Source organism: Corythoichthys intestinalis, chromosome 7 (genome assembly GCF_030265065.1).
Source record: "Corythoichthys intestinalis isolate RoL2023-P3 chromosome 7, ASM3026506v1, whole genome shotgun sequence".
Classification (NCBI taxonomy): domain Eukaryota; kingdom Metazoa; phylum Chordata; class Actinopteri; order Syngnathiformes; family Syngnathidae; genus Corythoichthys; species Corythoichthys intestinalis.
In genome coordinates, this window is record NC_080401.1 from 33,227,541 (window position 1) to 33,240,412 (window position 12,872).

Sequence of the window (12,872 nt, forward strand, 5' to 3'; positions counted from 1 at the left end):
GCGGAAAATCACACATAACTAGCCTGGATTATTTGACATGATGACTGGGTTGTCGATTGTCTTCGCGGGTCGGCAAACCGCCCGGCGGAGAGCAATTTACAGTTCGTTCCCCGGAGGAGGGTGGCTGCAGTTGTTGTGCAGCTAACGTGCTGCAATAACATGCATGAGGAGAGCTTTTTACATGCCTATCAATGATCAAACGTAAGTAGTCCTTTATTTAAATAAAGTTTGTAGTGTTTACTTTGTAATCGCTGTATTCGTATTTGACATAATACAAAACAAGATGTTTACTCACTACCTCGTAAGTCCAATGGTCCCACAGTAGTAGGGCTTGGCCAATATCCACGGTGAATGGGAACCTTTTGAAACTCCAAAAAGGCGCATACGCCTCTCCCTCATACAGAATGATTTTTCTGCAGCCGTTTGGCTGGTGTGATGCGAAAAATAAACGTATTAATCCGCAAAATCAGCTGAATCCTTCGTCCTCATACACAACAGTACGCTGTATAGTGAAGAGGACGTCTTCTACCGTACACGTCACAGCGCCCTCCTCCTCAATGCAAGACCGAAGCCGGAAGTCACTCATTTTCATGGCGCGGGATTAAAAAAAACTAAATAAATATAGCGATCGCTTCCACACACATCCAAGCGGTCCATATCATTCAGGAGCATAAAATACCGCGTATATTATGAAATAAACATGCTTTTTCGTGTCACATGCACTTTAAAAAAACAGTAAAGCCCCTTTCTGACTTATATCCCGGTAAATTCCCTTGTAAAGTGATGCGGGATTTGCCCGTTTCATGGCTTTCACACATGGGGATATATCCCGGGAATTACCCTTGGGACACTTTCGCAGACTTGTCCCGTGTTGGCGACACTGCGCTCTCTGTGCAGGGAGGGCGGCTGGCACGATTTTACAACCCGGATATTATGTCATTCTTGGTCGGCATCGGCAACAAAATAAACCACATATTTCCAAAGACCCAAAGATTTAATTTCATTATGTTTCCAGTTTGCCATGTTGATGATTGTGATGTTTGTTTCCCGCTTTTTGTCTTACTTCAAAAAAAGAGGAAATGACGATCAGCCTGCCTGCCATGATACTTACATCAGCCCTCGCGCTATGACCCGGGAATTCAACGACTGCTTTCACATATGCTGCGTCTGGGTAAGTCCCGGACATTTTACTAGGATGTGACCCGGTAAATGTCAGCATAATCTCTGTGTCAGTCGACCCGGAAAATTGCCCCGATACGGCATTAAAATGCAGACATCAACATCAGCTAGTACTCAGAAATAACGTACCGATGCTGCACAATATGTACTCTTCGAGATTTAGTTTCCATACTTCCAACTGCTTCCCACTCTTCATAAATTGGCAGCTAATTACAAACTGCGCTTGAAAAGAAGCAGCGCTTGTCGCCATTTTTAAGATGGCCACTGATAAAGATGTCCCGATCGATCGGGTCCGATCACGTCATTTTCAAAGTATCGCAATCGGCAAAAAAATATCGGACATGCCTTTTTTTTAATATATATATATATTTTATAATTAAATCGTTTCTAATTGTATTTAACGTTACAGACAAAATGTCTTACACTCATGCAGAGTCTTTAGTTTTGGCTTAAAGTAGGACTATCAAATTTACCGCGTTAACGGCGGTAATTAATTTTTTAAAAATTAATCACGTTAAAATATTAAACGCAATTAACGCATGCGCTGAACGACCCACTCACGCATTGTCGCGTTCAAACTATTATGGCGCTGATTTACCTATATATAGAGCTAAATGGCAGCGTAAAATGAGTAGAGTGAATTTTGGCAGTCTTTGGAGCCTCTTTTTAGTTGGCTAAGGCCTTACAATCCCTTCCTTAACAATCAGAAATATCGTGGGAAGTAATGTGGGGAAAAAAGGTAGTAGTTGATCTTTTTCTAAACACCCTATGTTATTTCCCAACGCAGAGAAGATATATCAATTGGTGCCACTACGCACAGTCATGGTTGCACTTCACATCATGCATTTTGGCAGAACAGTTAAATGGCTACAGTACCATTTACTGAAAGCTCAACAAATACACTAGATGGCAATATTTAGTCACAATACACAAAGTCACATTTATCCCTTAAGAATTACAAGTCTTTCTATCCGTGGATCCCTCTCACAGAAAGAATGTTAATGTAAATGCCATCTTGAGGATTTATTGTCATAATAAACAAATACAGTACTTATGTACTGTATGTTGAATGTATATATTGGTCCGAGTTTTATTCATTTTTTTTTTTAATGCATTGCCAAAATGTGTATGATCGGGAAAAATTATCGGGAATGATTGGAATTGAATCGGGAGCAAAAAAAAGCAATCGGATCAGGAAATATCGGGATCGGCAGATACTCAAACTAAAACGATCGGGATCAGATCGGGAGCAAAAAAACATGATCGGAACAACCCTAGCCATTGATGACGAACACCGCCAAAATGAAGTAGAAGAACAGGAGGAGGAAAAATAATAAATGTTTTTAGGAGAGCTTTTTTTCTGGTAAGTGTTGTTGAATGTGCTCATTAGGCAATCATATTTTGGATGTATGTCCCTAACGTTGAATAGTGGATACATGTGGCGGAAAACACGGACTGAAAAAGCAGTTTCTGCTCTTGCACTCCTCTTGAAAAGAAACTGCTGTATTTTAAGCCAAAACAACTGTTGTGGTTGATAGAACAATATGTCTATATGCTGCCATAGCAGATTCATGGCGCATTAAGCCCCCAAACTATTTTTAATTTGTCCGTTTTACCCTGCAAACCCCCGTTTACAGACGTGACGCAAGCGCTTTTGTTTTAACCCAGCCATAAAACTAAGGTAATTAATTATATTTATTATTCAAAATGTCTGTCATTTTTAGCTTAGAATCATTAATTGATGTCTAATATTTCGTTTTAAAAGAAAAAATGCCTTTAAAAAATTATTCACTCACATATTTTAAACTTTTAAACAAATGACGTCACATTGAAAAAGATGGCGTCTGTAAAAAAGTCACGGATATCTACTTCATAACTATCGCTTAATTGTATTTTTTTTTTGTTACTGTCGTACTTTCTCCGATATGTTAGATGATAAATAATCGATCCAAACAAAGAAAAATTGAAAAAAAAAAAAAAAAAAAACGTTTAAAGGGGTAAATACAGTGGGGAGAACAAGTATTTGATACACTGCCAACAGCACATTGGCAGTGTATCAAATACTTGTTCTCCCCACTGTATATGAAAAAGAAAATATCGACCACTCCTTGTTGTCTGCAATTTCTGCATCGCGACCCTTGTTATATTGTCATGTTTCACCCATAAAATCCCCCCAAAATCCAGCTGTTTGAGTTCACAACTGTGTCTCGACACTCAGTGATACATGCTACATGGAGTTTTTGGATCAAAATAAGGTAAGTACGCTATAATATCACGTTAAAGTCGTGGCGTCTGTAATTCTGCTCTCGCATGCTCTTGCCTCCAGATAGGGTTTTGCTGTTTAAAAAACTTAAAAAAATAAAAATAAAAAAAAAGCCCTCCTGCTCAAAAATTTTCTTCCCCAAGAAAATGGAGATTTTAAGCTTTCCAACGTTGTATCACACATGCATATCCGGACAATTTTGAAATTTGGCCAACCTGGGGGTCTCAGAGCGGAACTTCAAGTCACCTGAGTGTTTTCCGCCATGTACGAAGGGCATTCAAAAAGTAATGCACTCAAGAGCATTGCTCGAACAGGAGCAATGCTTACCAATCTTGTTTATATTTGGCACACACATGATAGGACAAATCTTCTTGCGATTGTTATATGTGTTTATCTTATTTTCAGATTTTTAAAGCTTAAACTAGCTTCCAAAATGGCTGCCCCTCTTAAAGCTCGTCAGAAACAAAGAGCTGTAATCAAATTCCTTGTTGCAGAGGGAGAAACCCCTCTGAGGATTCAACCCCGGCTGGAAAATGTCTACAAGGATGATACCATAGACTATAGTACTGTAAAAAGATGGGTGCTGCGATTTCAAAACAATACTGAAGACCAGGAAGAGGTGGGTAAAGCAAGCATAGCCGATAAGCCCAAAAAGTTCAAGGCCCAAAAATCAGCTGGCAAAATTATGGCCACCGTTTTCTGGGATTCTCTAGGTGTAATTATTGTGGATTTTTTGCCGAAGAGGGAAACCATTAACTCTGAGGTATACATTGAGACTCTTAGGAAGCGCAAAGCAAGAATTCGACGTGTTCGGTCTAACTTGGACATGGCAAACGTGCTCCTCTAGCATGACAATGCACGTCCTCACACAACCATCAGGACCAGGTAGGTCATCACTTCATTTGTATGGACTGTGATACCACATCCGCCATATTCTCCTGATTTGGCACCGTCAGACCACCACCTCTTTGGTCCAATGAAAGAAGGACTCCAGGGCAACCGATATGGCAATGACGAAGTGAAAACTGCTGTCAAGAATTGGTTTAGAGATCAATCGGCTGAGTTCTACCTCACTGGTATACATGCCCTTGTTCATAGGTGGACTGTAGCTCTTGAGAGACGTGGAGACTATGTGGAGAAGTAAAAATGTAATCCTCACACTTGTACCTTTCTTTTGATGTATAATACATGTTGCTATTATAATTTGTTTGTACATAATAAAGTTGGGTGCATTACTTTTTGAATACCCCTCGTATATATTAAGTGGTAATACCACTCAAGAGTTTAGGTATTACGAACACTGACAATGACATGAGTATGCATAAAGATGTTAGAAGGAGGGAAAACTTAAAAAGTAGACTTGCGAACTTGTGTCTTCTGCTTGCATAAGGAATTAGCAGATGAGCTAAGCTAATGCGGTATAATGGCCCGGACTGTGGACTTAATACAGGCATTAAATTTGAAAAACAAGGAAAAAAAAAAAAACCCCGAAACATTTTGGCCTTTTAGGGCATTTTGAGTCTCAAGTTCAAGTTCTTTTTATTGTCATCCATACTAGGCAGGCACAAAAGTTGTTAAGCAGTGTCTGACCTTTCCTTTATAGAATTTATTTTACATCATGCAGTAATTAAGCACTAAGAGGAAAAAAGAAGTTGTACAAGTTTTGTTTTTAAGAAAAAAGTTGGTATCAGTTTCATATCACTCCATACCATAAAGCTGGGTAGCGGAATTGGGAACCAAAAATTGGTATCGGTATCACACTTTATTAGTACTGTATAGTGATCCCTCGTTTCTCGGGGTTAATGAGGACCAGAACTTGCCGCGATAAGTGAAAAACCGCGAAGTAGCCGCTCCAGCAGCTTACTTACACACCAAAGCAACTGTTTAACAAGTTAAACGATGGTTAATGCATGCAGCGTTTTGAAGGTCGAGTCTCTGGCAAGATCAAAGCTCAACTGTCTGTCAATCATCGTTTACTTTAATAAGCAACTCCAGTTCACTCTCTGACAAACATAGAGCAGGGAAAGGGAGGGAGGGAGGGAGCCAACATGAATCGCCGGTCCATAGCACCGCCAATTACCAAGAAGGGCGAATTGGTAACGCAGGCATTTATTGGAGCCGCGCTATAAAATGGAATAAGCGGTGGCATCTCTTCCACATCTTTTATAACTATTGTGGCAAGTGACATGGGGAATAATAACTGGGGATGTTCTTTTTCTTAACACCATGTATTGTGCTAAAGGCAGAGAAGATATACCATTTGCAGCAATCACTGTGACTCATAGTTGCTCAAATCCCATCATGCATTTGCGCAGTTAAGAACATTTAAGTCGCTACAGTATCATTTAGTGAAAGCACAACAAAAATAATATTCCTATCTCTCAAAAATAAAATAATGTTCACAAAAAGAAAAGTGCTCAATGCAAAAAGATCTGGCATTCCCAATCAAAATAGCTATGCAAAATAATACTCTATTCAAACATTAAGTTTAGCTCAACAAATACACTAGATGGCAATATTTAGTCACAATATACAAACTATCAAAATTACTATAACTTGTACTCACATTTATCTTTTAAGAATTACAATTCTTTCTATCCGTGGATCCCTTTCACAGAAAGAATGTTAATGTTAATGCCGTCTTGTGGATTTATTGTTATAATAAACAAATACAGTACTTATGTACAGTATGTTGAATGTATATTTCTGTCTTATCTTTCCATTCCAACAATATTTTACAGAAAAATATGGCATATTTTAGAAATGGTTTGAATTGCGATTAATTACGATTAATTAATTTTTGAGCTGTGATTAACTGGATTAAAAAGTTTAATCGTTTGACAGCCCTAAATTTTACCAAACCATTAGTTACTGTCTGGTTATGCATTAAGTAATGCATTAACTAGTGCAATAACTAATGCATTAACTCATGTTGATTAATATATTAATAAATGTTAAATTAGCATTTATATTAATTATTGTAATGTTACTTAAACATTAGTTATTATCTAAAAATGTATTAACTAATGTTAATTAAGGGACCCTTATTGTAAAGTATTAACGTATATTTTAAAAAATATCTAGCCTTGATTAAAACTAATGCAACCCTTTTAGTCATATGATCACCATAGGACCACAATGTTTTTTCAATTTTTGATTGAATTATTATAAAAGTTTGTCTTTTTGTTTGGTTTGCAGTAATAGCTAGCAAACCAATTTGCAACCCTGTTACCTACTGTATAATGACTATACGTTTTGAAGGTCGAGTCTCTGGCAAGATCAAAGCTCAACTGTCTGTCAATCATCGTTTACTTTAATAAGCAACTCCAGTTCACTCTCTGACAAACGTAGAGCAGGGAAAGGGAGGGAGGGAGGTAGAGTAAGACTACGCGACCGGCTTGGGACGGAAAAATCTGCGATGGACTAAGGGTGTGAAGTTTGAAGCGCAAAGTACCGGGGGATCACTGTATTATCTTTATTGCCACTTAGAACACTGAAAATGAGGAACGACATAAACATTTTCGACTGCTGGAAGCCCTGATTTTAGTAAACAAATTAATGTATTGGCTGACAATCACAGCGATAGATCCATTTTCACTGGGAGGGGTGGCAGTAATTTTTTGATCGCTGCCACTCCTTCCAGTCAAAATGGTTTGGACGTCGACTGCCGTCAATGGCACTGAAACATGATCATTTAAATTTCAGCCATCAGAGTTTAAATGGATTTGTCGTCTATCTCTGTCAATGGCAGTGACTGAGTTAAATGCTGAATTTGAAATGTCGCAACACACATTTTTACATGTGGTATTTGGCCAGACATTTGTTAATGGAAGCATGAAAAAATAGAAATATCATTTTATTGTAAATTTAAGAAGGATACAAAATGTGAGAATAATTGGAGATTAATTGCAAGTTAAATGTTGAGCTGTAGATGGCTCTAACAATCAGTTTATCACTCAATTTATTCTTTTCTTTGCTGGTCTGTCAAAAATATTTCTATACGAAAACAGACCAGTCACAAAAAAAGGTTTGATAACCCCTTCAAAAGAAACAACCTCAATTTGTCTGGCTTGAAAAAAACACATTTTCCACTAGCAAAAGAAACTGGGAAAACTGATAAAACATTTATTACTTTTACAGGCGACACTGAATGCTTGCTTTCCAGCAAAGTTACAGGTCAAGCCCCAACAGGTTATATAAAATTCACCAATAGTAGCCGCCTAACACAAAAAGTTCCTTCCTAATTTCGTACTGTACATTGTTAAAACCCCAAATGCACTGTATACAGATTTCAACAATTGAAATTTAAGAATTATTAAGCTCAATTTCCACGTGGAAAAGAATTTATTCCTATTACCTGGGTAAATTTCACAGCTAACCTCGCAAAAAAATAGAAAATAAAATAAAAAAATCAGTAACTCCTACGAACATAATTTTGAACATAAAAATTAGGCGTAATGCTAACTAGTTTTGCACCAATACAATATTTAGGTTCCCGATACCCGGCTATTTAAATTTCTGCATACTAGCTTGAATGTAAAGATCATCATGGCTTGGTCAGATAATGTTGAAGTCATTGGCTGCCATTGACGGTGCTAGACATCCAAACAAATTGAAGAGAAAGGGATGACTGTGATAAACTCATTTAAATTTATAGCAGAAGGGTGAACAATGGACTAGAGCTGTCGCGACTATTCAACATCATCAATGACGTAAATGCGTCGACAAGCAGACCATCCCGTCGACGGTTAATCAAGTATTAAAAAAGAGTAAAAAAATATATACGTGGAAAGTTGAGGAAGGTGGAGGCTTGGGAGTTAAGCAGGGAAAAGTGCACCAGAGTGACCAAAGCATGGACTTATTTCAATGAAACAAAGGAGGGTACACTGTCGTGTGCAGTCTCTGTAAGGCCAAGCTTGCATAACATGGCAGCACGTAGGCCGTCAATGAACACCTGAAGCGCCATCACCCAGGTATAATTTTGGAAGATGACAGGAGACAACAAGCTGGCGGATCCTACGTCCATAAAACGACATTTTCTATTGATGTTGCCATTATGTAGGTCGTACGACAGAGTAGTAAGGGCTAATGTCGGGCTAATGTAGCTGAATACGGAGCTACGTACTTTAGTGCATTGCCGCCTCCGTTAAAGTCAACAATATTGAAAGTATCTTGTGTTTTAGAAATGCTTTTACAAATGAGGAAATCCTTATTATTTTGCTACATCTAAATTAGAAATTATAATCGATAGAAGAATTTATACTAATGCTTCATCGAAGCTCCCAGCGAAGGTACATGTATGTAAGGTGCATAGCGGCTCAAAGCTACTTTACCATTACATAATAATGCAACTTTTGTTTCTCGTAGCAATATTACGACTTTAATCTCGTTCTTTTTTTTTTTTTTTTTTTTTTTTTTTTTAATATTTATTTGGCCTTAATACTCCGTCGTAGCGTCGTATAAATGTGCATCATTAAGTTTTTTTCACGTACCAGTGATACGTGACATTTATTTTTCTACTGTGCTGGTGCTCACTCTAATGCTGAGAACAGTATAGATCTACCACAAAAAGAGAAAGTAAGAATTGTTTTGAATCTTGTTGGAAAAGTGTTCTGAATCAGTTTAGATTCCACTCTTTTGCAGTAGTTAATGCTATCAGCATTTGACCTCATTGTTTGTGATTTATAATAATAATAATAATAATAAATTTTATTTGTAGAGCGCTTTTACCAATGCTCAAAGACACTTTACAGTTGAAACAAAAGCAGCAAACAACGTGAACAGAACAAAACAATAAAGAAAAATAATAATAAGTTAAAAGCTAGTTTAAAAAAGTGAGTTTTTAACAGTTTTTTGAATGTGTAATGGTCTGAACAGGTACAGATAGGTTTAGGGAGTGAGTTCCAAAGGGAGGGGGCAGCAACGGAGAAGGCTCTGTCCCCCCAAGTTCGGTGTGCTCTTTGTTGGGACAGTGCGAGGATGTTTCCATTAGAAGAGCGGATGTGGGGTGTGTGTGTGTGTGTGTGTATGTGGACAGAAAAGGTCTGTGAGGTAGGGAGGGGCCAAGTTATTGGGTGCTTTGTAAGTGAGAAGGATGATTTTGAACTGTATCCTGTATGAAATAGGAAGCCAGTGCAGTTTGTGGAGGACGGGGGTAATGTGGTTCCTATTGGGGGTCCGGGTGAGAAGGCGTGCAGCGGAATTTTGGATATATTGTAGTTTATTGATGAGTTTTTAGATGGAGAACCAAGAAGACTGCTATTACAGTAGTCAAGTCTGGAGGTGATGAAGGCATGGATGAGGGTTTCAGCAGCGGAGAAAGTGAGGGAGGGGCGAAGACAGGCAATGTTCTTGATGTAGAAGAAGGCAGTTCTGGTGATGTGGTTGACGTGCTGGTCCAATCTTAGTTTATTGTCGAAAATGAAACCTAGGTTGCGGGAATGTGTTGAGAGAGGCAGAGTGCAGTTGTTGATGGTGAGGGAAAATTGACAGTCTTTGATGTGAGCTGCAGGGTCGATGATGATTATGTCCGATTTGTTACTGTTGAGTTGAAGATAGTTTGCTTGCATCCAGGATTTAATTTCCCTGAGGCAGTTGTGAATTGTGGATTCTGTGCTGTGCGAGATTTGTTTTGTGGAGATGTAAATTTGGATGTTGTCAGCGTAACAATGAAATTTGAGTCCATATTTCCGGATGATCTGACCAAGGGGGAGGATGTAAAGAATGAAAAGGAGTGGACCAATAACTGAACCTTGAGGGACACCTTGTGGTAGGGGAACTGAAGGGGTTGTGCAGTGGTGATGAATTGTCGTCGGTCGGTGAGGTAGGAGCGGAACCAGGAAAGTGCAGTGCCAGTGATGTGTACAAATTCTAATCAGGAGAGCAGGATGGTATGGTTGATTGTATTGAAAGCAGCAGTGAGGTCCAGGAGGATGAGGATGGTGAGTTGTCCAGAGTCCGAGAAGAGGAGAATATAACTGGTTATTTTGAGAAGCGCTTGTTTCAGTGCTGTGCTGTGCTGTGAGCGGAAGCCAGATTGAAAAAGTTCAAACAGGTTATTGTTGGTGAGGTGGGTTCTGAGTTATGAGGCGACGGCCCTTTCCAGAATTTTAGATAGAAAATGGAGATTGGAGATGGGGCGGTAATTGCTCGGTATATCGGGGTCTAGACCAGATTTCTTTATGATGGGAGTGATGGCAGCCAGTTTGAGAGTTTGGGGGGACAGAGCCAGAGCGGAGGGAGGTGATAAGGATGTCGGTGATAAGTGATAAGTGTTATTGTTATTTATGTGTTTATTTGTACTTTAATAAACAATTTAAGTGTCCAAAAATGTTTTTGTGGATTAATGAATGTCAACAAAAGATTAATTGCAAGATTAGTTATAAAAAATAAAATAAAAAAAACATTAAAAAATTATTAGACCAGTCGACTAATCGTTAAAATAGTCTGCAGACTAATCGGGAGAAAAAATATCGTTTGGGACAGCCTTACATTGGATCTATCATCATCATGGGAAAGGTGACAAGCGATTCTCTTTTAACAGCGGTGTGCATACTGTAGCTGGCGGCCATCTTGGGTGCGGCGACCTTTAGTTGGAAACTAGATCTTAAAGTGAACATCTTGAGCAGCACTGGCACGTTATTTATTAGCACTCCATGATAAAGATGACGTTATTTTAGTGCTGTATCAGTGCGACACTAACCATGTCAATAATCAATATTCAAATCAATAGTATAAGGCAGAACTCCCAACTGGTTGTTAAGACTGGCCAGGAGGCGGGTGGGGGATAATCAACAAACAAAAGTTGTGTTGTTTGCATAGTGGCAGACAATGGGACAACCATGTTCTCTCATCTACTGAGGCCCTTGTTCTCAGGGTTTCAATTAGGGCCTAGTGATTTCCCCCGGGGCCCCCCATCGCTCGCCCAGAGATGCCTCATTAACGGCGGGAACACACAACACTGCGTGTTGGCCAAGCCATTAACAAACACACACACACGCACACACCAAAGATAGAGCAGTTTGCTTACCCCTGACTTCTCATCAAAGATCTTGATCCCTCCAAAGGAAACAGTCAGGAAGACTTTCTGCTTGTGTTCTCCTTTGGACCTCGCCGCTGCAGCGATACCCTGAGGGCACAACATTGAAGTACAACAAAATGTATTTAAAGAGCCGCACAGCACACTTGACATATACTCGACATCAATTAAGGGCTGATCCTACAGTTTGACCAAATAATGATCTTGGATACTAAAAGCAAGAAAACACGAGAGATAGTGTTTTGGTGAGTTTATTCCAAGAGGCAAGTGTATTTTAACAATCCTCTCTCAATTATGTCCCAATTAAGCGGTAAGTGCATTTCAACACTTGAAAATGCGATGAAACATCAGAAATTGCAGCTTGGCGCTATAAGGGTCATTTGAGAATTGGAGGACATTTTATACCTCATCTTTCAAATTTTAAATACTCCACGTACAAAATACAAAAACATGCAGTTTCTGAGTAAATGTACTTGTGATGAGACATAATCTAGATGAACAAAGGGAAAAGAATGCTATAAATGTTCCGAAAATATCCAATAAGCCTGGAGTACCCCCGAAAATGCCATTTTTCTTTTATCCCACCTCTATAATGCTGTTGTAAATTTAATTTTTGGGTATTGTTTGTTTCATTTATGTCTTTTGTAACAGTGGGGACATATGTTTTAGTAAACATAATATTTTAAATGTTAGTACTGGTGGAACGTGTGTCATGTACACACTCCTGTGTTTTATCATAATAGAAGATGAAATGATGGACCCAAAATCATTAGACAGTTTTCCAAAAGAATGAGTCGAATACATTTATGTCCTCTTTTCTGTTTTGTATATTTGGTAACACTTTACATTAAGGGTCCCGTAATTAACATTAGTTAATGCATTTTTAGATAATAACTAATGTTTTATGTAACATGACAATAATTAATTTAATCCCTTATCTAACCTTAATATATCAATTAACATGAGTTAAAATCCCTTATCTAACCTTTATTATTATATCAATTAACATGAGTTAATGCATTAGTTAATGCATTTTAAGACAATAAATAATGTTTAAGTGAGATTACAATAATTCATATATGTAATCCCTTATTTAACATTAGTAATATATTAATTAACATTAGTTAATGCATTAGTTAATGCATAACCAGACAGTAACTAATAGGGTTAGGGTTTAGGGTTTGTTAACCTAAGCATTTATAATTTCTTAGTTAAGGGACACATGTGCTACACTTTACAATAAGGGTCCAAAAAACATTCAGTAATGGTTAATTAAGGTTAAGTAATACTTATCAGGTACATTCACGTCAAATAATACCATACTTAAGGTTCAGTTTTAATACATATATATCATACATTACTTAACATTAATTCACATATACATTAGTGCAT

The 12,872-nt window shown here is 38.1% G+C and overlaps 1 protein-coding gene across 13 annotated transcripts in view; it reads right to left on the reverse strand.

The window, feature by feature from the left end:
* Positions 1 to 12,872, reverse strand: part of dab1a (DAB adaptor protein 1a) — a 552,095-nt gene that overhangs the window by 101,640 nt on the left and 437,583 nt on the right. For all 13 annotated transcript variants that reach the window (XM_057840958.1, XM_057840955.1, XM_057840956.1 and 10 more), the window contains one exon: positions 11,472 to 11,570. In XM_057840958.1, coding sequence (XP_057696941.1) covers positions 11,472 to 11,570 — 99 coding nt within the window. The remainder of the gene's footprint in view (positions 1 to 11,471; positions 11,571 to 12,872) is intronic.